The sequence below is a fragment of the Neoarius graeffei genome, chromosome 25 (genome assembly GCF_027579695.1).
Source record: "Neoarius graeffei isolate fNeoGra1 chromosome 25, fNeoGra1.pri, whole genome shotgun sequence".
NCBI classification, from domain to species: Eukaryota; Metazoa; Chordata; class Actinopteri; order Siluriformes; family Ariidae; genus Neoarius; species Neoarius graeffei.
The window spans coordinates 29891266-29916348 of NC_083593.1; the positions used below are offsets into that span (position 1 = coordinate 29891266).

The following is a 25083-nucleotide window of genomic DNA, read 5'->3' on the forward strand; positions in this document are numbered from 1 at the left end:
GTGCTTTGATTTCCAGCTGTTTTCTGAAGAGATGCTTCGGGTCTTCGATCAGGCAGACATCAGTACCGACGCAGCCCGAAAGCTCATGTCCATCCGGCAAGGAGGAAGCGTCACAGATTACGCCATCTCGTTCCGAACACTCGCAGCAGTAAGTGGATGGAACGAGACTGCCCTGGTGTCAGCCTTCCACCATGGTCTGTCTGACCCCATCAAGGACGGTCTGGCCTCTATTGGATGCCCAAGTGACCTCGAAACCCTCATCTCACATGCTATTCGTCTGGACAACAGGATGAGAGAACGCCACCAAGCCTTGAGCCCCCCCAGCCTCCCTACCTCTACCTGGAGACCGTCTACCTCCTTCAGTGACTGTCCAGAACCCATGCAAGTGGGTCGTACTCGCCTCTCCGCATCTGAGAGGGAGCGCAGAAGGAGGGACAAGTGCTGCATCTACTGTGGCAAGCCTGGTCACTTCCGAGCATCATGTCCCGAACTCTTGGGAAAAGGACCGCCCCGTCCAGCCGAGGGAGGGTTGTGACGGGGCCTACCCTCTCTCCCGGACTCCCTGGCCAAGGAATCTACATCCCGGTCTCCATCTCCTGGGGTGAGTCTGTCCACTCTTGTCAAGCTTTGATAGACTCAGGGGCGGCTGGGAACTTTATGGATATTCACTTCGCCCAAAGCATCAATATTCCGACTGCACCTCTTGAAGTCCCACTGTCTGTGTCTGCCCTCGATGGCCAAGCGTTAGGTGATGGAAGAGTCACCCAAGTTACTTCTCCAGTTTTCCTCCAGTCTCAAGGTCACAAGGAAGAAATATCCCTGCACCTGATTCCTTCACCTGAGTTCCCAGTTATTCTAGGCCTTCCTTGGCTTACTCGCCACAACCCTCGCATAGACTGGGTAACAAGCCAGGTTGTGGAATGGGGCCCTGCATGCCATGCCTCTTGTCTGCTCTCTAGCTCTCCTGTGTCTCCTGCCGAGCCCCCTGATCTCACCGAGTTATCTCAAGTTCCCACAGAGTACTGGGATCTCAAGGAGGTATTCAGCAAGAGCAGGGCCGCCGTTCTTCCTCCGCACCGGGCCTACGACTGTGCCATCGACTTGCTCCCTGGGACTACCCCTCCTCGTGGCAGACTGTTTTCACTCTCTCAGCCAGAACGCAAGGCCATGGAGGAATACCTCAAAGATGCCCTGGTCTCTGGGTTTATTCGACCCTCCACTTCACCTGCTGGAGCCGGCTTCTTCTTTGTCGGCAAGAAGGATGGGGGGCTCCGACCATGTATTGATTACAGGGGCCTGAATAAGATCACTGTGCGCAACCGATATCCCCTTCCGCTGATGTCCACAGCTTTCGACCTGCTCCAAGGCGCCACCGTCTTCACCAAGTTGGACCTACGGAACGCATACCACCTCATCCGTATCCGACAGGGAGACGAGTGGAAGACTGCCTTAACACCCCGTCTGGGCACTACGAATACCAGGTGATGCCCTTCGGACTCACCAACGCACCAGCTGTTTTTCAGGCCCTAATCAACGACGTCTTAAGGGACATGATTAACCTATACGTTTTTGTCTACCTCGACGACATCCTTATCTTTTCCAAGACCGTGCAGGAGCACCGCCACCATGTCCGCCAGGTTCTCCAGAGGCTGCTACAGAACAATCTGTTCGCCAAGGCCCAGAAATGCGAATTTCATGTTCCCGAGGTCTCCTTTCTGGGATTTATTGTACGGACAGGCCAACTCCAAATGGACCCTGCCAAGACCCTGGCCGTCCGGGATTGGCCTACTCCCAAGTCCGTTAAGGAGGTTCAGCGGTTCTTAGGATTCGCTAACTTCTACCGCAAGTTCATCAGGAACTTCAGTTCTGTGGCAGCACCCATGTCAGACCTCACCAAAGGGACAGGTGGATCTTATGGCTGGTCTCCTCAGGCAGAAAAGGCATTCAAAGACCTCAAGGACCGCTTCTGCACGGCACCCATTCTGGTTCTCCCGGACACCTCCCAACCATTCATCGTGGAGGTGGACGCCTCGGACAGTGGTGTCGGCGCGGTGCTCTCTCAACGTTCGGAAGGAAAGCTGCACCCCTGCGCTTACTTCTCCCACCGCCTGAGTCCTGCTGAGTCCCGGTACGATGTGGGGGATCGAGAACTGCTAGCGGTCAAACTGGCCCTTGAGGAGTGGAGGCACTGGCTGGAGGGAGCACAACATCCATTCCTGGTTTGGACTGACCACAAGAACCTGGAGTACCTCCAGCAAGCCAAGAGACTGAACCCTCGACAGGCTAGGTGGGCCCTGTTTTTCAGTCGGTTTGACTTCACCCTCTCATACCGCCCCGGCTCCAAGAACACCAAACCTGACGCACTGTCCAGACTGTTCTCTGCCACTAACAGGGAGAATGAAGTCGGGCCTATTATCCCTGTGTCCCGGATTGTGGCCCCTGTCCGCTGGGGTATTGAGGAGGCTGTCCGACGAGCCCAACGCCAGGACCCCGGTCCTGGGACGGGGCCACCAGGCCTCTTGTACGTCCCACATCAAGCCCGGGCCAAGGTTCTCCAGTGGGGTCACTCTTCCCCTCTCACCGCCCACCCGGGAGCTCGGAGGACCCTGGACTTCCTGAAAAGACGCTTCTGGTGGCCTAACATGGAGAAGGAAGTAAGGTCATTTGTCCTGTCCTGTGAGGTTTGCACCAGAACCAAGAACCCACGACAGCGTCCCCAGGGTCTCCTGCATCCTCTGACCATTCCCCGGCGTCCCTGGTCCCACGTGGCAGTCGACTTTATCACGGGTCTCCCTGAGTCACAAGGTAACACGGTCATTTTGGTCTTAGTTGACAGATTCTCCAAGGCCTGCCGCTTCATACCACTGTGCAAACTCCCCTCTGCTCTTGAAACTGCGAAACTTTTGTTTAATCATGTCTTCCGAGTCTTTGGTCTTCCACAGGACATCGTCTCAGACCGAGGGCCCCAGTTCTCCTCCCGAGTGTGGCATGGGTTCTGCAAGGTCATCGGAGCCACTGCCAGCCTCTCCTCTGGGTTTCACCCACAGTCCAATGGTCAGACGGAGAGGCTCAACCAGGACCTGGAAACCACCCTGCGAGGCCTGGCTATGGATAACCCGACATCGTGGAGCACCTGGCTGCCATGGGCGGAGTACGCCCACAACACCCTGCAGTCATCGGCCACCAAGCTGTCGCCATTCCAGTGCCAATTCGGGTTCCAGCCACCTCTGTTCCCGGACCAGGAGGAGGACGCGGGGGTGCCCTCGGTCAACCAATATGTGAGACGGTGTCGCAAGACCTGGAGCAAGGTCAGGAAGACCCTCATACAGACCTCCAGAACCAACCAGACTCAGGCCAACCGCCATAGAAGACCTGCACACGCTTTCCGCCCTGGGCAGCGTGTTTGGCTGTCCACTAAGGACCTTCCACTGCGGGTGGAGAACCGCAAGCTTGCTCCTCGCTACATTGGCCCCTTCAAGGTGGTGCGCAGGGTGAACCCTGTCTCCTACCGGCTCCAGTTGCCCCGGACTCTGAGGATCAACCCCACTTTCCATGTTTCCCTGTTACGGCCCGTACTGACGTCTACGTATGCCCCTGCCCCTAGGAACCCCCCACCCCCCCGCATCTTCCAGGGGCAGACTGTGTTCACTGTGAATCGCCTGCTTGACTCCCGCCGGGTCCGCGGCGGGTTGCAATATCTGGTGGACTGGGAGGGCTATGGTCCTGAGGAGCGCTGCTGGGTTCCTGCTCGGGATGTCCTTGATAAAGAACTATGTCGGGACTTCCATTCGGCCCATCCGGATCGCCCTGGGAACGTCAGGAGACGCTCCTAGAGGGGGGGGTCCTGTTAGGACTAGGACTGTTTTGGCCTCTAGAGGCCGCTGTTATTTCCTTTTCATGTCGTGTTTATTTTGGCCTCTAGAGGCCGCCACTGTTCCTGTGTTTTGTGTTTGTGTTAATTGCCTAATTATCTTCACCTGTGTCCTTAATTAGTTTGTCTATTTATACCCCTGAGTTCAGTCCTCTTGTCACGGAGTCTTTGTGCTGTTATGTTTATCTCCAGTTTCCTTTGTACTGTGTTTTTTTGATCTTCTTAGCTTTTGTATTTTTGCACTTTGCTTTTCTTTTGGATTATACTCTTTGTTTTTTTTTGTCTTTTGTTTTGCCCTGTATATAGTGTATATAGTTTAAATAAACCTTTTGATTCTTTTTCTACTTCCGCCTCACGCCTCTGCATTTGAGTCATCCCCCTGGTGGCCTAGTGGGGGTTTGCTGGATTATCACACCAACGAACCAGGTTCGAATCCCAGCAAAACCCTAACATGGACACAATAGTCAACGTGCTTGACAACTTCAGGCACAGCGGTGCCTGTTTCTTATCCAGTCCACCACCTGCTATTAACTTTCCAGAGGATGAGTGTGGCAGCGGGGGCATGGTCAAGCATCGGTCTGTGACCGGAGGGTGGAGTCAGGGAAGGTAAGTGGCAGAATCACTGCACCTGATGTTGATTAACGTGTGTTTGTGTGTCTTCCCCAGTGACCGCACCCTATTTAAGGAGAGAGCGAGAGCAGAGGAGAGCTCTCTCCCGAACCAGACACCTGATGTGTGTATGCGCGTGTCTGGCTGTGTGTGTGTATGTTTATGAGAGACCATTGAAAAGTGTATAAAATAAAAAGAGTTACGAAACTCAGTTCTGGCCTGCCGTCTTCTGTGCTCCTCCCACTCCTACGAACTGCCACAATGAGGTTTATTAACCATGCTACTGACATGTCTTTCCCTTCCTCTCTTAATTTTTTTCTTTTTATTTGTATTACTTTGGTTCCTTTGTGTACTCAACGTATAATTGATTATGCAGTGTTGAATGATTTATGTTACTGTGACCTAGTTAGATAAGATAGAATTATGATTCGCCCAAATGCCTATAGCCTTATGTCTGCCCAAATGTCTGTGCCTTCAACTGTTGTTTACCAGGACCCAAAAGACTCTGAAGGATTACGGATATGTGGACTGTATGGGCTGCGTTGCTCTCAAGAACTATGACTTCATCCCAGCCCTGAGACCAAAGGGGGGATGTAGGTACAGCACATCTCTGCAACTACATTTCCCATAATTCCCTCACTTCCTGCCCCGGACAATATCCACTTCATCTCATCTTTCACTGTGCCACATAGATCATGATGCAAGCTTGCCATAAATTTAAAAAGCCAGCGAACCTCAGTCTTTCTCCTCTTTCGGCTGCTTTGGACTGGCGCATTTGGATGCGACTTGCTACTCTCTCTGCCTCTCCGGCACGCGCAGATGCACCTCACACTCTCTGGCCTCGTGCTCTCTGCCTCCGGTTATCTTCTCAGACTGACACCGCAGACGTGCCTCTCTACTCTGACTTCTTTTCTTGAACTGGCGTGCTCTCTCTGATCGACACGCCGTCTGTGTTTCAAAGAGATACTGCAGCCTGCTGACGGAGGCGAAGAACAAAGGTACAAACATGTGGTTGTACGAGCCATTGGTTACAGTTAAGATTAGAGGCGAGCAGTTCTCTCCATGTCTTCAACCAACGAACTTTCGACCAAGGACCTTCTGGATCACAAGATCCTGCCTGGGAAGGACTTTTGCAACCCAGCAAAGCCGATTTAAACTACCTTGAAACAGCTCCACTCTTCTAGCAGAGTACACTGAAAGGAGAATCACTGGCGAACTCCTTCATGCTGCCACATGAGAGTGGTCCCAAGTAAGGCTGGCATTTTGGGAAACATTAGTCTTAGTTTGATTAGTTTATGTGAAAAGTGTTATTTAAACCTAATCTTGTTTGAAGTGTGCACACAATAATCACATAGGTTTGGTTTGATCATATGTTACTGTATTTCTTAGTTTTACTCTGGTAGATAGATTTTGCATGCTTTATCTCTTCTTATCTCTTCTATTTTTCTCTCTGTAACATTTTATTACACACTAGTGCGGAACACTCAGATTTCATTAAAGGGCTGATGACACGAACATGACTCTATGCAATTTCTTAAATAAACTATACAACATGGCAAACATGTTAGATTTCTGTTATAATTAGGTGAAAAGAAGCTGTTGTTACGCGAATATCCAACTTTTAATTGCACAGCACAAGAAAACTGGGTCCGTGGCTCGCGGCCATGTTGTGACGTCAGCGGAAGAACACGCTGCGGTTCACTGGCTGTTCTACTCAATGGAAATGGCGCATGAAAACGCCGGTGAACTCTCTAGTGCTAGCTCTTCCTCTTCTGGGAGTCTAGAATTGTGTTAATCTCTTCCGAATAGAATCTATGATAGCCTACCCTCTTTACCCTTTGCCTCTCGTCGCTAGGCGGCAGTTACATGAAAGCCGCAAGCTTTCACAAGCAAATACATGACTGATATCACGCCGACTTTATGATTACATTTATGATTATCATGTAGAATCTATAGCTCTACGTACCTTTATCTTATGTCGTTTCACAACACATGTTCTGACAGGAGGACTGTCTTTGGATCCGGCATAGCTACGAGTAGACCCCCTCCGGAATACTGGCAGTGTTGCCAGATTGGGAGGTTTCCCACCCAGTTGGGCGGTTTCAAGTGCATTTTGGTGGGTTTTGAACATATTTTGGGCTGGAAAATGTCAGCAGTATCTGGCAACAGATACTGCCGACGTTTTCCAGCCCAAAATATGTTCAAAACCCACCAAAATGCACTTGAAACCGCCCAACTGGGCGGGAAACCTCCCAATCTGGCAACACTGTGTAGGCACGGCTGATGGTAGTAACACACGTTTGTGATGAACTGAACACCCAAGAGATTCTTTTAAGCTGGGAAGGGTGTCAAAACAATCCAAATTGAAGTGTTCAGAGCACAGGACGGATGTTGGTGAGGGCTCCCACTTGTCACGAGTGCGCCTGACTTGCCTCACCCACTTCGCATGCAGCTCTGGGAAACTTGAATAAATTTACCCCATCCTTGTGGGTTTTGGAGCAAAAGCCGGCAACACAACGCGAAGGCATAATAACTATATATATATATATATATATATATATATATATATATATATATATATATATATATATATATAATGTATAATAATAATACTAATAATGACAAACTGAACACCTGTCGCATCAACAAAAAACTGGTAAGTTAGGAGGAAGGTTCTTTCGATGACATCATATAGCTCCTCCTCCTCTTTCGTCTCCTGGGTGCTGCAGCCCTGTCAAATTTGCCCAAATAGCCGCGTTTTTTATCATAACTTGTAAAATAGGCGCCTTTGTGAATTAATATATGGATCATTGGGAATTACTTTTTATGTTAAAAAACATCGCCAAAGATGTCAAAAACATGTCATCAGCACTTTAAACTAAAGGCTGGTTAGATCAGCTGGTTAGATTGTTATGCTTATAATACTGAGATAATGGATTTGATCCCCACATGGGCCAAAGGTTATTTATGCGCCTTTGTTAGAATCCTTTGTGTAATCACTCACACAGAGTGCCTACAGCCCCTTTCACACATTTTTTTGTGCGCAAGCAATCCTTTGTTAAGCCTGCACACACACAGACACCTAATCTTATTACCTCATATCACATTTTTTTGTGCCTTGATTTATTAAACTGCTGCTAGTATTAGTGAATGTAACTGATCAGTATTATTCTCATTTGACTTTGTCATTTTAATAAATTAAATATTTACAAGAAACTGTGTCTTGTCTGTTGTGCTGCAGTATTACTTGAAGCTATCCTCTGACACTAAAGAATTCACATTGCCTTCAATGGTCTAGTGTATCACTAGAGTAATTCAATCATTAATTAAATTATTAATAGAAAAATAGATTAGTAAAATTAATGAACTGATATTTTAAGAGACTGATATTTTATGAGACTGATTTAATAACGTAATTGCACCCACATAATTTTTGGTGCCTTGTGGTAGGACTGGTATTGTACTGTGGCAGCAGGGGTGTGGTCAAGCATCGGTCTGTGACCGGAGGGTGGAGTCAGGGAAGGTAAGTGGCAGAATCACTACACCTGTCGTTAATTAATGTGTTTGTGTGTCTTCCCAGTCACCGCGCCCTATTTAAGGAGAGAGAGCGAGAGCAGAGGGAGCTCTCTCCCCACCCAGACGACTGATGTGTGTGCATGTGTCTGAGTGTAGGAAAGAGTAAATATATACAGTGGTGCTTGAAAGTTTGTGAACCCTTTAGAATTTTCGATATTTCTGCATAAATATGATCTAAAACATCATCAGATTTTCACACAAGTCCTAAAAGTAGATAAAGAGAACCCAATTAAACAAATGAGACAAAAATATTATACTTGGTCATTTATATATTGAGGAAAATGATCCAATATTACATATCTGTGAGTGGCAAAAGTATGTGAACCTTTGCTTTCAGTATCTGGTGTGACCCCCTTGTGCAGCAATAACTGCAACTAAATGTTTCCGGTAACTATTGATCAGTCCTGCACACCGGCTTGGAGGAATTTTAGCCCATTCCTCTGTACAGAACAGCTTCAACTCTGGGATCTTGGTGGGTTTCCTCACATGAACTGCTCGCTTCAGGTCCTTCCACAACATTTCAATTGGATTAAGGTCAGGACTTTGACTTGGCCATTCCAAAACATTAACTTTATTCTTCTTTAACTATTCTTTGGTAGAACGACTTGTGTGCTGAGGGTTGTTGTCTTGCTGCATGACCCAATATCTCTTGAGATTCAGTTCATGGACAGATGTCCTGACATTTTCCTTTAGAATTTACTGGGATGATTCAAAATTCATTGTTCCATCAATGATGTCAAGCCGTCCTGGCCCAGATGCAGCAAAACAGGCCCAAACCGTGATACTACCACCACCATGTTTCACAGATGGGATAAGGTTCTTATGCTGGAATGCAGTGTTTTCCTTTCTCCAAACATAACACTTCTCATTTAAACAAAAAAGTTCTATTTTGGTCTCATCCATCCACAAAACATTTTTCCAATAGCCTTCTGGCTTGTCCATGTGATCTTTAAAAACTGCAGATGAGCAGCAATGCTCTTTTTGGAGAGCAGTGGCTTTCTCCTTGCAACCCTGCCATGCACACCATTGTTGTTCAGTGTTCTTCTGATGGTGGACTCATGACCATTAACTTTAGCCAATATGAGAGAGGCCTTCAGTTGCTTAGAAGTTACCCTGGGGTCCTTTGTGACCTCACCGACTATTACATGCCTTGCTCTTGGAGTGATCTTTGTTGGTCGACCACTCCTGGGGAGGGTAACAATGGTCTTAAATTTCCTCTACTTGTACACAATCTGTCTGACTGTGGATTGGTGGAGTCCAAACTCTTTAGAGATGGTTTTGTAACCTTTTCCAGCCTGATGAGCATCAACAACGCTTTTTCTGAGGTCCCCAGAAATCTCCTTTGTTCGTGCCATGATACACTTTCCACAAACATGTGTTGTGAAGATCAGACTTTGATAGATCCCTGTTCATTAAATAAAACAGGGTGCCCACTCACACCTGATTGCCATCCCATTGATTGAAAACACCTGACTCTAATTTCACCTTCTAATTAACTGCTAATCCTAGAGGTTCACATACTTTTGCCACTCACAGATATGTAATATTGGATCATTTTCCTCAATAAATAAATGACCAAGTATAATATTTTTGTCTCATTTGTTTAACTGGGTTCTCTTTATCTACTTTTAGGACTTGTGTGAAAATCTGATGATGTTTTAGGTCATATTTATGCAGAAATATAAAAAATTCTAAAGGGTTCACAAACTTTCAAGCACCACTGTAAGCTGAAAAGCTAAATAAAAAGTTTTGTGAACTCAGTTCTGGCCTGTCGTCCTTCTTTGCTCCACCCACCTATACGAACTGTTACAGTGGTGCCGAAACCCGGGAATGAGCACAGAAGAGAACAGCCCCATGGAGTCCTCCCCCTTCGCCGACCTGATCCATGCCCTCACCACGGCCCAACAGAGCCAGCACCAGGCGCTACTTGCCCTCCGAAAGGAGCAAGAACAATGGTTCGAGGCCCTGGTGCTGGCGCAACAGGAAGATCGTCGGGCGTTCTGGCACCTCCTCGCGTCGGCGGGGTCTACCAACGCTCCCACCGCGGGCCCGTCCCCCCTCACCCTAACAAAGATGGGCCCGCAGGACGACCCCGAGGCATTCATCACACTCTTTGAGCAAGTCGCGGAGACCTCGGGGTGGCCGATGGATCAGCACGCAGCGCGCCTCCTCCCCCTGCTAAGGGGAGAGGCGCAGCTGGCCGAGCTACAGCTCCCCGCCGACCACCGGCTGACCTTCGCCAGGCTGTCCTCCAGCGTGTGGGGCGCACCCCCGAGCAGCAGCGTCAGCGCTTCCGCGCTTTGCGCTTGGAGGAAGTCGGCCAGCCGTTCGCGTTTGGCCAGCAACTCCGGGACGCCTGCTGGCAGTGGTTGAGGGCTGACTACTGCGACGCTGAGGGACTCATCGACCAGGTGGTACTGGAACAGTTCATCGCATGTTTACCAGCAGGAACCGCAGAGTGGGTCCAGTGCCACCGCCTGGCATCGCTGGATCAGGCAATCGAGCTGGCGGAGGACCATTTGGCGGCTGTCCCGACGGCAGGACAGCGGACAACCTCTTCTCTCCTCTCTCTCTCTCTCTCTCTCCCCTCCTCCTGTGTCTCCTCCTCGCCCCATTCCCCCACCGCGGAGACGGGGGCAGGCACCACCCCAGCCGGCCCGCCGCACCCGCGGTGCCCTTCCGTTTCTCCCTTCTGTGTCTGTCTCTCCCCCCCCTCAGGTGAGTGAGCCCCAGAGCACTAGTGCAGAGAGGAAGCCCGGGCCGGTTTGCTGGCGCTGCGGGGAGCCGGGCCACCTCCAACAGCAGTGCTCGGTAATGGAGGTGGGCACGGTGGTTCGGATCCCCGATGCGCCAGGAGCCGCCCCCGATCGGGCCGGAGCGTATCGCATACCGGTGAGTATCCAAGGGGATACATATCAGGCATTGGTGGATTCTGGCTGTAATTAGACCTCAATCCACCAAAGCCTGGTGCAAGACGAGGCATTGGGGGGAGCACAATTGGTGAAGGTGTTGTGTGTGCATGGGGATGTTAAAAACTACCCTTTAGTGTCAGTCCACATTCTTTTTCGAGGGGAAAAATTTATAGTGAAGGCTGCAGTTAATCCTCGCCTTGCCCACTCTATAATTTGGGGGACTGATTGGCCAGGATTTCGGGATTTAATGACACACTTAGTGAAGAGTGGGTCCTGCCATTTAACAGGGGGAGGTCCCGGTGTTGCTTTGGTGGGAGCAGCTGTCACAGAGCCGTCTACGTCATCTACGCGTCAGAGTGAGGAGCCGGCGGCCCCTCCTCTCTCTGTTGGGGAATCCCTCGTGGATTTCCCATTAGAGCAGTCGCGAGACGAGACTCTGCGGCATGCATTTGACCAAGTGAGAGTAATTGATGGTCAAACGCTCCAGCCGAACGCCACCCCGTCCTTCCCCTACTTTGCGACTATGAAGGATAGATTATACTGAGTGACGCAGGACACTCAAACTAAAGAGCGAGTCACGCAGATTTTAATTCCGAAGAGCCGCTGGGAATTGGTATTCCAGGCGGCTCACTTTAATCCCATGGCTGGACACTTAGGGCAGGATAAGACACTAGCCCGAATAATGGCCCGATTCTATTGGCAGGGGATTCGCGGCGATGTCCGTAGGTGGTGTACGGCGTGCCGCGAATGTCAGTTAGTAAATCCAGCAGCCATTCCAAAAGCGCCTTTGCGCCCTCTACTGTTAATCGAGACCCCATTCGAAAGAATTGGGATGGATCTCGTCGGGCCATTAGATCGGTCAATACGAGGGTACCGCTTTATATTAGTTCTGGTGGACTATGCAACGCGATACCCGGAAGCCGTGCCTCTTCGCAATAGCTCAGCACGCAGTATTGCGGAGGCACTCTTCTGCCTCATCTCCCGAGTTGGAATCCCGAAAGAGATTCTGACTGATCAAGGCACCTCGTTTATGTCACGAACACTGAACAAACTGTATGGGTTATTAGGTATTAAGCCGATCCGCACCAGCGTGTATCAACCACAAACGGACGGTTTAGTTGAACGGTTTAATCGCACCCTCAAGAACATAATTAAAAAATCCGTAAGTGAGGATGCACGTAACTGGGATAAATGGCTCGAACCCTTGTTATTTGCAGTGTGAGAGGTCCCCCAAGTCTCCACGGGGTTCTCCCTGTTTGAATTATTATATGGGCGTAAGCCGCACGGCATTTTAGATGTGCTGCGAGAAAATTGGGAGGAGGGACCTTCACCAAGTAAAAACGAAATTCAATATGTTATTCACCTGCGCGCAAAACTCCACACACTCACACACCTAACCCAGGAGAATTTGTGGCAGGCCCAAGAATGGCAAACCCGCCTGTACGACAAGGGTACGCGCCTTAGAGAGTTCGCACCGGGAGATAAAGTACTCGTGCTGTTGCCCACATCGAGCTCAAAATTAGTCGCCAAGTGGCAAGGACCCTTTGAGGTCACACGGCGAGTCGGGGACGTCGACTATGAGGTGAGGCGAACGGACGGGGTGGGGCGCTACAGATTTACCACCTCAATCTGCTCAAACTCTGGAACGAGGAGGTCCCCGTGGAGTTGGTGTCGGTGGTTCCGGAGAAGGCAGAGCTGGGGCCGGAGGTTCAGAAAGGAACAGTAGCATCACGTACCTCTCCGGTCCCCTGTGGAGACCACCTCCCCCCGACCCAACTCGCGGAGGTTGCCTAGTTGCAGGCCGAGTTTTTGGACGTGTTCTCGCCCCTGCCCGGCCACACCAACCTCATAGAGCACCACATTGAGACGCCCCCGGGGGTGGTAGTGCGTAGCCGCCCTTACAGGTTACCCGAGCACAAGAAAAAAGTGGTTCGGGAAGAACTCGAGGCCATGCTCGAAATGGGCATCGTCGAGGAGTCCCACAGTGACTGGAGCAGCCTGGTGGTCTTGGTACCCAAGGCCGATGGGTCGGTCCGGTTCAGTGTAGACTATAGAAAAGTCAACGCGGTGTCTAAATTCGACGCGTACCCAATGCCTTGTATTGATGAGTTGCTCGATCGGCTAGGCACAGCTCATTTTTACTCAACACTGGATTTAACAAAGGGTTATTGGCAGATCCCCTTGACTCCATTATCCCGAGAAAAAACGGCCTTTTCCACACCATTCGGCTTACACCAATTTGTCACACTTCCTTTTGGGCTGTTTAGGGCACCCGCTACATTTCAGCGGCTGATGGATAGGGTCCTCCGCCCCCACGCTACCTATGCGGCCACCTACCTCGACGACATTATTATCTATAGTAATGACTGGCCGAGGCACCTCGAACATCTGAGGGCCGTCCTTAAGTCGCTGAGGCAAGTGGGTCTCACAGCCAACCCGAAGAAGTGTGCGATTGGGCGGGTGGAAGTACGGTATCTGGGCTTCCACTTGGGCAACGGGCAGGTGCGTCCCCAAATTAACAAGACAGCAGCAATTGTGGCCTGCCCGAGGCCCAAGACCAAAAAGGGGGTGAGACAGTTCCTGGGGCTGGCTGGCTATTATCGTAGGTTTATACCTAATTATTCGGACATCACCAGCCCGCTGACTGATCTGACTAAAAAGGGGGCACCATATCCGGTCCAGTGGACAGAGCAATGCCAGCAGGCTTTTTCTAAGGTAAAGGCTGTACTGTGTGGGGGGCCACTTTTACACTCCCCTGACTTTTCTCTCCCCTTTATGTTACAGACGGATGTGTCGGACAGAGGGCTGGGGGCCGTTTTGTCCCAGGAGGGGGAGGATCGCCCAGTACTGTATAACAGTCGTAAGCTGTCGGTGCGTGAGGGGCGCTACAGCACAATTGAGAAGGAGTGCCTGGCGATCAAGTGGGCGGTCCTCGCCCTCCGTTATTACCTGCTGGGACACCCTTTCACCCTCTGTTCGGACCACGCGCCCCTCCAGTGGCTCCAGCGCATGAAGGATGCCAACGCGTGGATCACCCGTTGGTATCTGGCACTCCAACCCTTTAACTTCAAGGTGATCCACAGGCCGGGGGCGCAGATGGTTGTGGCGGACTTCCTCTCCCATCGGGGGGGGGGAGTCGGCTGCAGGTCGGACAGCCGACCGGCCTGAGTCGGGCGGTGGGGGTATGTGGCAGCGGGGGCGTGGTCAAGCATCGGTCTGTGACCGGAGGGCGGAGTCAGGGAAGGTAAGTGGCAGAATCACTACACCTGTCGTTAATTAATGTGTTTGTGTGTCTTCCCAGTGACTGCGCCCTATTTAAGGAGAGAGAGCGAGAGCAGAGGGAGCTCTCTCCCCACCCAGACAACTGATGTGTGTGCGTGTGTCTGAGTGTAGGAAAGAGTAAATATATAAGCTGAAAAGCTAAATAAAAAGAGTTTTGTGAACTCAGTTCTGGCCTGCCATCCTTCTGTGCTCCACCCACCTATACGAACTGTTACATGTACTTACATAATTTTGGTGCCTTGTGTGAGGTGTGCAATTGTACCTACATAATTTTGGTGCACTGTGTGAGGCATGGTATTATTGTACCTACATCTTCATAAAGCTGCTTGTTTAGGTCTGTTCTCTAGATTATTCCCAGAAACGGTGTGTTTATATCGTGATCACACACACATCAACTTCATTTAACTAATTGTGTGACTTCAGATGGCAACTAGTAGTTTAGTGGTTTCAGAGCAATTGGGGGGGGGGGGGGGGGGTTTGAATCGTTTCACACTTTAACTTTTTTAATTTGTAACTACAAACTATATTGATTTTCCCCTACACTTCATTATTATGGTGTATTTCCCATTGATTCATGTCATAAAATCCAAATTATTGTTCAAGGAGGTTGAATACATGCACACTGGGTAATATTCCCAATAGCAGCAACAGCATTATCCTCTACATTTTCAAATACTTAAATTTAAAAATATGTTTAAGCAGTTACTGGAAATAAATGTACTTCAAGTCTTCAAATGGTATAAAATGGTTAATACTGATATTGGGTAGCTTGCCATCCAGATTTGAGATTACAGAAAGTCTGAGTTTAGCACACCTGTACTCGTGCCTGGTCACATAAATATTCTTACATGTCAAGAATATCAATAAGATTAAATTATATCTACACGGCAGTGATGTGCCAAACTAATGCATTAATCTGCATTAAATTAACACACTATATCAAACAATTTTGATTGAACATAAGGTATAACACTATACCTATTACTATACTATACACTATACTATTACTATGTTTATTACCAATCCTGCTGTATATTTGTGTGCAGGTTAATTTATGCTATCATTCATATTCTTCACCTATAAGCATGTACATGATGAACATAATGTTTTCTTTCCTTTGCTTTAACTGTGACAGTTGATCTTTATTCATAAAAGCTGTAAAAAGCTCCGCCAGACACCTGTGCAGTATTATAATAGAGCCTATCAAAGCTCTTAAAAAATGGCAGTCACATCAATGTCATATTAACATTTCAATTACTAGATTCTTGTACTGACACAAAGGCAGAGAGACAAGGGCTACTGCACAATAGAAGTGCATGAATCATTAAACATTAAAATGTATTTTTTTTCCCTGATAACATGAAGCCACACAGGGTGCAGCAGAGGAACAGACAAGCTCAAACGGAGCTGATTTCTCTGTGGTGCGTACTGATAGACAAATGTACCACCCAGTGTATTTGAAATGTCTACACACATACACACAATTTATCTTGCTAGAATGCGACCTAATGTGTCACCTTATTTGAGTATGACGTGTAATTTTGAATATTCATAAACCTCATTAAGGGGTGTAATAACACAGATATTCATCAAGACATTAAGATTAAGGTACAAAGTTTATTCTTGATAAACAACTGAATTGAAGCATTATGTTCTATAAATACAAACAATGTCATGAACACCTTTTTTTGCACGATACACTTTCAAAATTCTAACACATCGAATGTGACCTATTGTGCACCAGGACCTCAGCTGGAACTGAGCTGTAATTTTCAGAGAATATTTATCTACTGCATAATATAAAAAAAAGTAAGTGGAATCTCTTACCAATTTGGGAAAACATTTTCCAGCTGATTACAGGCTCTGGTTTGCCGATAGCCAGACACATCAGTGTGACATTGGAGCCTTCGTTCACCACCAAACTGTTTGAGAAGTTGACAATTTTTGGAGGTACTGAAAAGGAAGCAATAGATACAAATGTTTTGTCTTATATTTACAATCAGAAACAAGGATAAAATTATGGAGCAACACATTAAAAATCAAACACCCACACTGTTTCTTTCATGAATGTGTTGTTTTCCATCTCTTGTGCTCCACAGGCAGTTGTATGTACCGTATGCCAAGTGGACACGACATGACTTTCAAAATCTTAGAATGGCTGCACTGCATACACTACCGATTGCAGTATGTTGTTTAGTGGGCATTCGTGTACACATTACACAGAGCAAGCACAGAACAGGCTTTCATGACCTTTCACCTGGAGAAACCACAGATAACGTGCCTAACCATCAAATCTCACTTTCTCATTAGAATAGTAATGAGAGGTGTCTATTGTGTGACTGTCTCGAGTGACTGACTGTGGTGGTTGTTTCTGCACTATTTTGTACAGAAACATCATGAAAGAGAAATAAGAGAAAACTGTGGACAATGGATTGGTTGGGGAGATGCACACAGCAAAGTTGTCTGTTCTGCAAAGAGAAGCTGCCAACTGCTCTGAGTGTGTGTGCGTTCACTGCTTCAGATGGGTTAAATGCAGAGGATGAATTTCACTGTGCTTGAAAGAGTGCATGTGACAATAAAGGTTTCTTCGAATTGGACCTGCAATGCAAATCAACATACTGTATTTTATAATGTGGAATGTCACACTGTAAAATATGTAACTTGCAAAATTGTTGAGTGAAAAAAGGATTCTAAGTTGAATGAACAAATTTCCCTTCTAATTGTTCAAGTAACTAAAAAAAAAAAGTTGAGATGCCTTTCCTTTGCCACAAGTTCATAGGAATTGGAAAATTAAGTTAAGTGAACTTATATATTCAAGTGCTGATTGACACCCCTTAACCAATGCCACTGCGCATGCACACTTCACAAGTTCGAAAGTTTCAACGGTCGGGTGGAGTGAGAAGTCCGTGGAAACTGACACGAGACATTGTATAGGAGTACAGACTAAGCTTTCCTCAACAGAGGCCAGGGAATTCCCTCCTTGTATGTCGGTATTTGTTTCTGTTTGTGTAATAATAGGCAAAGTGAAGTAGAACTTAAGTGTTGAGAGGTTTGTGTTAACTAAAAGATGTAATGCACACTAAATCATTGTAAAAAAAAAAATAGTCAAGCCAACTTAAAAATGTAACGCAACCTGCTGCCAAAGGATTTTGAGTAAATTCAGCTTAGAACCATGATGTGCCAACTTGCTCTTCTAAGTTAATTGGCATTATTTTTTCAATTTATTTCAACTAAACAATTTGTTGGACTGAACTTCTAAAGGCAAGTCAAGTCAACTCAACATAAAATACTCTTCTATGTGAACCCTTTGGTGACTGACCCCTTGAAAATGGTTCCTCCAGGAACGATGACGTTTCAGTTGTTAAGACAACGGAAAAACTAAAATACAAGAGCATTTTGTTTTGTGCACAAGAGCATTGTGACGTATCGTTCTGTTTTTGTATTTTAGTTTTTCCGTTGTCTTGACAACTGAAACGTCATCGTTCCTGGAGGAACCATTTTCAAGGGGTCAGTCACCAAAGGGTTAAAGGAACATTTCGGGGCCTTGTGTCTCAGGTGGATAAGGCGCCATACCATAAATCCGGGGACCCGGGTTCGATTCCGACCCGAGGTCATTTCCCGATCCCTCCCCGTCTTTCTCCCGCTCATTTCCTGTCTCTACACTGTCCTATCCAATAAAGGTAGAAAAAGCCCCCAAAAAAGAATAATTTAGGATAACTTAATGTTTTTTTGTGCCAACTTACTTTTCCAAGTTAATTGGAATGATTATTTCAATTTATTTCAACGTCACAATTTGAATGCACTGAACTTGCTAAATAAAGTAAGGTCAACATAAAATACTCATCTGTGTCGACTTAAAAGAGCAAGTCAGCACAACTATTTGGCCCGGAGTTGAGTTTACTCAAAATCCTTTAGCAGCAGGTTGCATTACATTTTTAAGTTGGCTTGACTAATTTTTTTTTTTTTTACAGTGGGAAATTTGTTGGGTTTTGTTTTGATTTTTGCTGTTCCTAACTTTTGGATATGATATGCCAAATATTTGTTTTTGAAGCAATATTATTTTGCTTATATATTGTGCCCTGACACAAACAGATTACACTGGATTGCGGATTTCCTCTGTGAGTCTATTCCATGTTCCTATTACTTGTTTTAGAGGTGCTCACTACAAAATTAATCACAAAGAATATCAAACATACTTTAAAATATTGGAGCACCGAAATCACCCACGCTACACAAGTGGTCACAAAGTAAGGGCACAACAACTTGCACTGAATGTGTGTGTCTGGGGATGGGGGTTGGTTGGGGGGGGGGGGGGGGGGGGTGTCAGATTCCCAAAATTAATCTGAGACAGGGAAATCAGGGCTAAAATCATGTAATCTGTAGACATACCTAAATAAAAATATGCATTCACTCTTCTTCAATGGAATTCCACACCAGACTGAAACCAAGACCCTTGTTTCATCTCAGCTCCTGTTGTGTTTGCCAAAGCATATCTCTGAAATGCCTGGTAGAATAACCCAGATATGCTGGAAACCAAAACAGAGATATGGCAGCCAGAAAGTGCTCCCTCATACACACTTTTAAGTCCTTGGCTTAAAAACAAGCAGAAAAAAGCAAAGGAAGGACTGTGAGCAATGTTCTGGGATGGTGCAATATTCTTTCAGCCTGCCTCGAGGTGCCAATTACGAATTAAATATTGATAAATGGTTCAGCCTTTTTGTCCCTCTAAAAATGGTAATATTGCTGACTTATTTTACTCACTTTGCACCGCAGAGACAAAAGGTACACTTCTGCTAATGCCATGACAAACTGCATCATCTCTGTGCTTTAACCATGAGGAAATGTTGCTATACAGAGTGGCTTATAAAGGTGCAGGGCTGAAATGGAAATAAAGCTGTTCCAGGCTCTCACACATACTCACAAGCACTCAGAGGCATATGTGGGTGGAAATATTTAAAAGGCCAGAGATCACCATAGTCTTTTTAGGCTCGTACAAGTGACACTGAGAATCATAACTTCACCTATTGGGGTTGTTTAGGCAATAAGTAGCCAACAAGGTGAACTTTTAAGGACCTTTCATTTTTTGAAAGCTTAACACAACACTTTCAAGCAGAGTAATATTACATAAAATCAACAAATGTGTAATAGTTCTTTTATTCAGAATCATTTAAATGCAAACAATACAACTTTCAGCTAGCTGATTTATTGAATGCCTCTGCACCTTGAAAATTATTTAAAAGATGTTGCTGTGTAAAGTAAAAATGAAGGCATTCATTAATGGAGGTACAGTGCTGTGGAATGTACAGTGCGTCCACAATTATTGGCACCCCTTGTAAAGATTAGAGAAAAATTCCAGCTTTTGGTGAAGTAACTTCATCTCACACTGAAAAAATTAGAAAAATCCAACCTTTAATTGAAATAAATTTATTCAGACAAAAACTAATGACTCATCAAGAAATAATTATTTTCAATGAAAAACACATGTGGCATTATTATTGGCACCCCTACATTTAATACTTCCTTTACCACTAATACAGAACTGAGTCTTCTTCTAGAGCATATTATAAGCTTGGAGAATATAGAACAGGGCATCTGAGATCATTCCTCTGTACAGAATCTCTCCAGATCATCCAGAGTCCTAGGTCATCTCTTGTGCATGCTCCTCTTCAGCTCACCCCACAGGTTTTCAATGGGGTTCAGGTCAGGGGACTGAGATGGCCAAGGCAGAAGCTTGATTTTGTGCTCAGCTAACCATTTCTGTGTTGATTTGGACCTATGCTTCAGATCATTGTCCTGCTGGAAGATACAGTGATGACCCAGTTTTAGTTTCCTGGCAGAGGCAGCCAAATTTCATTTTAAAATGTCCTGGTATTTCTTGGAGTCCATGATACCATGTACTCTAACAAAGTTTCCAGGGCCTTTGAAGGAAAAACAGCCCCAATACATTACAGAAGTTCCATCATATTTTACAGTTAGGATAGGGTTCTTTTCATTATAGCCATCCTTCTTTTTGCACCAAACCTACACTGTAAAAAAAAAAAAGTTGTTTTGAATGAAAAGGTGAGTAACCTGGTTGCCTTAAAATTTTGAGTTCATTAAAACTTAAGTAATAAGTTAGCATAATGAGGCAATCAAGTTGCATTGTGCTAACTTACTATATGAGTTTCAACAAACTTGAAATTTTAAGGCAACCAGGTTAATAATTTTAAGTTAACACAACTAATTATTTTTAAGTGTTTATTGCCAAAAAGTTCCATTTTTGTCACATCAAATCATAGAACACAGTTCCAGTCAAAGTTGTCATGTCTGCATACACAGCTTAGCTTGGCATGAGCAGCTGCTCTCGTCCACGTGCATGGAGCGCATTGCACATGCTGTAAGGACCATTCATTATTGGAATCACCTATTACTGTTTTGAGCGCAATCAGCGTGCTCATATAAGGACTCTGGCAACACAAGGATGACGTGAAGTATACTGTTTTATTTCTCATGCATGTTTTCTGGTTTATGACTGTTTTTGGTTTCGTTTATTTTCATGACTGTCTTTGCCTCACGTTTCTATATACAGTATCCACATGCCTGTAAATAAATGCCTTCCTGCAAATACATCTGTCTGCAACCCCCCACTTCTCTGACTGAATACTTCGCCTAAACCATGGATGTAGCATGAAGGAGCAGGCACGCTGGGCAATTGCACAGCAAAATAGAGGCAAAGATGGAAATCCTTTTTTTTTGGGGGGGGTGCTGATACAGGCAAGGATGACACAGTGGCAGATAGGAAGGCCTTCACTCTAGGCTTCAGAGAGGACAAGCTCTTTGCTCCTCCACCTGGCTTTGAAGATAATGGCACAACAAAATAGAGGCAGAGATGGAAATACTTTTTTTTTTCAGGGGGTGCTGATACAGGTAAGGACGACACAGTGGCAGATAGGAAGGCCTTCACTCCAGGCTTCAGAGAGGACAAGCTCTTTGCTCCTCCTCTTGGCTTTGAAGATATTGTTGCTCTGCCACCGGGCTTCAGCAAGGATGTCATCACTCAAACCAAGTTCAAGCCCATGCCAAGATCAAAGTCCAACTCCATGCCCATGCTAACACCAGAGCCCATGCCAAGATCAAAGTCCAAGCCCATGTCCAAGTCCATTTCCATGTGTGAGTCCATGTCCATGCCAAGGTCAGAGTCTAAGCCCATGTTGAAGTCCAAGTTGATACCAAAGTCAGAGTTTAAACCAGAGTACATGCCTGAGTATATGCCCATGCTGACACCTGAGTCCATGCCCATGTTTGAATCCATGTCCATGCTGATACCAGGGTCTATGGCCATGCACAAGCCCATGCCTATGCCTGAATCCATGTCTAGTCCAGAGCCCATGTCCATGTCTTGTCCAGAGTCCAAGTTTGGGCTTATGTCCAAGCCCATGACCATGTCTGAATCTATGTGGGAGCTGATACCCAGGTCTATGGCTGAGCCCATGTCCAAGTCCATGCTTCAGTCTATGTCCAAGCCTATACCTGAGCCCATGACCATGTCTCAGTCTATGTCTGAACCCCCAACCACCTTCATGTCTATGTTTGTGTCCAAGCCCGAACCAAAGCCTCCACCTGCGTCCTTGCCCCTGTTCTGCTCTTGCCCAACCAGCACCCAAACCTCCACCCAAGCCCAGGTTCCGGTGCCACAGCCATCCAGAGCCAGAGTGAAGTCAGTCAGACAGATTGTGTACAAATGAAGGAAATTCAAGACCATTGTTACCCTCCCCAGGAGTGGTTGACCAACAAAGATCACTCCAAGAGCAAGGTGTGTAATAGTCGACCAGGTCACAAAGGGCCCCAGGGTAACTTCTAAGCAACTGAAGGCCTCTCTCACGCTGACTAATGTTAATGTTCATGAGTCCACCATCAGGAGAACACTGAACAACAATGGTGTGCATGGCAGGGTTGGAAGGAGAAAGCCACTGCTCTCCAAAAAGAACACTGATGCTCGTCTGCAGTTTGCTAAAGATCACGTGGACAAGCCAGAAGGCTATTGGAACTAGATAGAACTCAACACCAACGGCATCAATGGGGATGCCTCCACCTGGTAGACTACACGCCTTATTAAGTTGTGATTTGGGGATGGACATTGGACCTCACAGTAATCTTGACCTGGTAAAATTACTTGTATTAGCCTTGGAGATATTGTGTTCACAAGGTTTTCGGACAGACATTTGACCTCACAGTGACCTTGACCTTAGACCTTTTGATCTCAAAATCTAATCAGTTCATGTTTGTCCCAAAGCACACAAATGGTGAAAGTTTGGTGAAATTCCTTTCATTAGCCTTTGAGATATCGCGTTCAGAAGGTTTCAGGATGGACACACGCACGCACGCACGCACGGATCACAAGGTTTCAGGACGGACGCATGCACGGATGCACGCATGCATGGACGGACGGATGGACAGATGGACAACCCGAAAACATAATGCCTCCTGCACCTTACGGTGGCGGAGGCATAAAAATGTTTTGTGGATGGATGAGACCAAAATAGAACTTTTTGGTTGAAATGAGAAGCATTATGTTTGGAGAAAGGAAAACACTGCATTCCAGCATAAGAACCTTATCCCATCTGTGAAACGTGGTGGTGGTAGTATCATGGTTTGGGCCTGTTTTGCTGCATCTGGGCCAGGACAGCTTGCCATCATCAATGGAGCAATGAATTCTGAGTTATGTCAGCGATTTCTAAAGGAAAATGTCAGGACATCTGTCCATGAACTGAATCTCACACCAGATACTTTTGCCACTCACAGATATGTAATATTGGATCATTTTCCTCAGTAAATAAATGACCAAGTATAATATTTTTGTCTCATTTGTTTAACTGGGTTCTCTTTATCTACTTTTAGGACTTGTGTGAAAATCTGATGTTGTTTTAGGTCATATTTATGCAGAAATATAGAAAATTCTAAAGGGTTCACAAACTTTCAAGGACCACTGTATTTGTGGTTAACTGAGATAAAAGGCTTTTTTTCTGGCATACCTTCCACATAATCTGTTGGCATGGAGGTGGCATCTGATGGTGGTTTTGGAGACTTGGAAACCCTAAGATTTAATTTTTTTCTTGTAATTCACCACCAATGATCTTTGGGGATTTTTCCCCCTCTCTTACCATCCTCCTCACTGTACATGGGGGAAAAATAAATGTGGGTCCTCTTCCAGGTAAATTTGTAACATTTCCATTTGGTGTTGACATTTTTATTATTGCCCTAACAGTAGAAATGGGTATTTTCAGGTGAGTCGCTATTTTTTTTTATAACTATTCCTTGACTTATGAAGATCGACACACTTCTCCCTCATCTTTTCCATGTTGATGGATAAGGAAATTTGGCCTCTGTGTCACTTCATCTTTGTCCCGCAGTTAAACAGGAAGTCATGGATTACAGCTTGAAAGTTCCTACACACTCCAATCAACTCAAAAATGTCCAACTTAAATGGGAAATGTGCTTCAGTTACATTGTGTTCACTATAATTTCCAGGGGTAGCACATATGTTTTTGTTGAAAACAACTATATTCTTGATGAGGGATTTTTTTTTTCTCATTTTTTTAAGTGTGAGATGAAGCTACTTCACCAAAAGGTGGATTTTTTTTCTAACCCTTTTTTATTGAGTTTTACAAAGGGTACCAATAATCATGGAGGGCACTGTGTAGCACCTGCTTTAAATTATTTTCAACAACAATTAAGGGTAATAACATGAAGCATGCTCTCTCTGTTCACTGTATAGCAGCATTCATGTACATCACGTTGTGACTAAGTGCTCTGAAAGCTTCTCAGAGGCATTTATGGATTAGTGAGACAATAATTAACAATATACCATTATGTGACAGCACTGCATAATCTGTCTTATTACAATAAACATGCATTTATAGCTAGCTATCAGGTATCAGTTCAAGCAAAGTTGACATTTTTAGAATACCAGTTAAAATGCTTATTTTTCCATTTTATATATTTGCCTTCAAATATATAAAAAAATTGCAAGTGCAAATTGTTTATTTAAAAACACAAGCAGTCAAGCAAACAAGGTCAAATCCAAAACTGGCTTCAAAACCAGGCAATTTTCAAACAAAACCTGAACAGACTATGGGTTAAAGAACCTGAATAACAGTAACACAAAGCAAACACTTGGAGTCATACAGGCACATTAATAAAACTCATTAATTAAGACTCATACAATCTTTTTAGGCTATGTCCATATTACTATCTTTTAGTTTTAAAACGGATCACTTTTGCTAGGTTTATGCCTGGCACCCACACTACTCCAGAGTTTTCAACCTCAGAAAATGAAAACTTTTGAAATTCTGCTGGTCTCTCGCTTTAGTTTGAAAAATCAGGAGGTATGTGTTTTAGTGTAGACGGTCAAAAAATGAAAACATTTAGAAACGATGATGCAGCCACCCAGGGCTTAATTTGAGCCGGAACATGACGGAACAAGATCCGGAACCTCCGTCGTCGGATCCGGCAGCTATTTTCATTTCATTCGGTGTTCCGGCAGCTATTTAAATGGATCAGATCACCTCCGTGACCATCACAAAGGGAAAAAAAATCAAACAATAAATTAAATAAATAAGTAAATAAAAATTTATTTAGTGTTCGGTTTTGATTTTGATATCTGTTGTTGATTTCTCTCCTATGACATCCACAAAATCTATGCGAAAGGGAGGAAGGGGGGGGACATGGGGTGTATACTTCCGCTCAATAGAACACCGGGTTTTTTGTAGCTCTTAGCTTGCGCTGTGGAAAAAATGGCAAAAAAACAAGAAAGCTTACTAAAATTTTTCAAAGTCCCAGGACAGCCGGATCCTA

The 25083-nt window shown here is 45.7% G+C and overlaps 1 protein-coding gene across 4 annotated transcripts in view; it reads right to left on the reverse strand.

Annotated features, from left to right (window-relative positions):
* The window catches only part of ntm (neurotrimin), a 1167214-nt gene that overhangs the window by 146121 nt on the left and 996010 nt on the right, over positions 1–25083 (reverse strand). For all 4 annotated transcript variants that reach the window (XM_060909052.1, XM_060909051.1, XM_060909050.1 and 1 more), the window contains one exon: positions 16078–16203. In XM_060909052.1, the coding sequence (XP_060765035.1) occupies positions 16078–16203 (126 nt within the window). The remainder of the gene's footprint in view (positions 1–16077; positions 16204–25083) is intronic.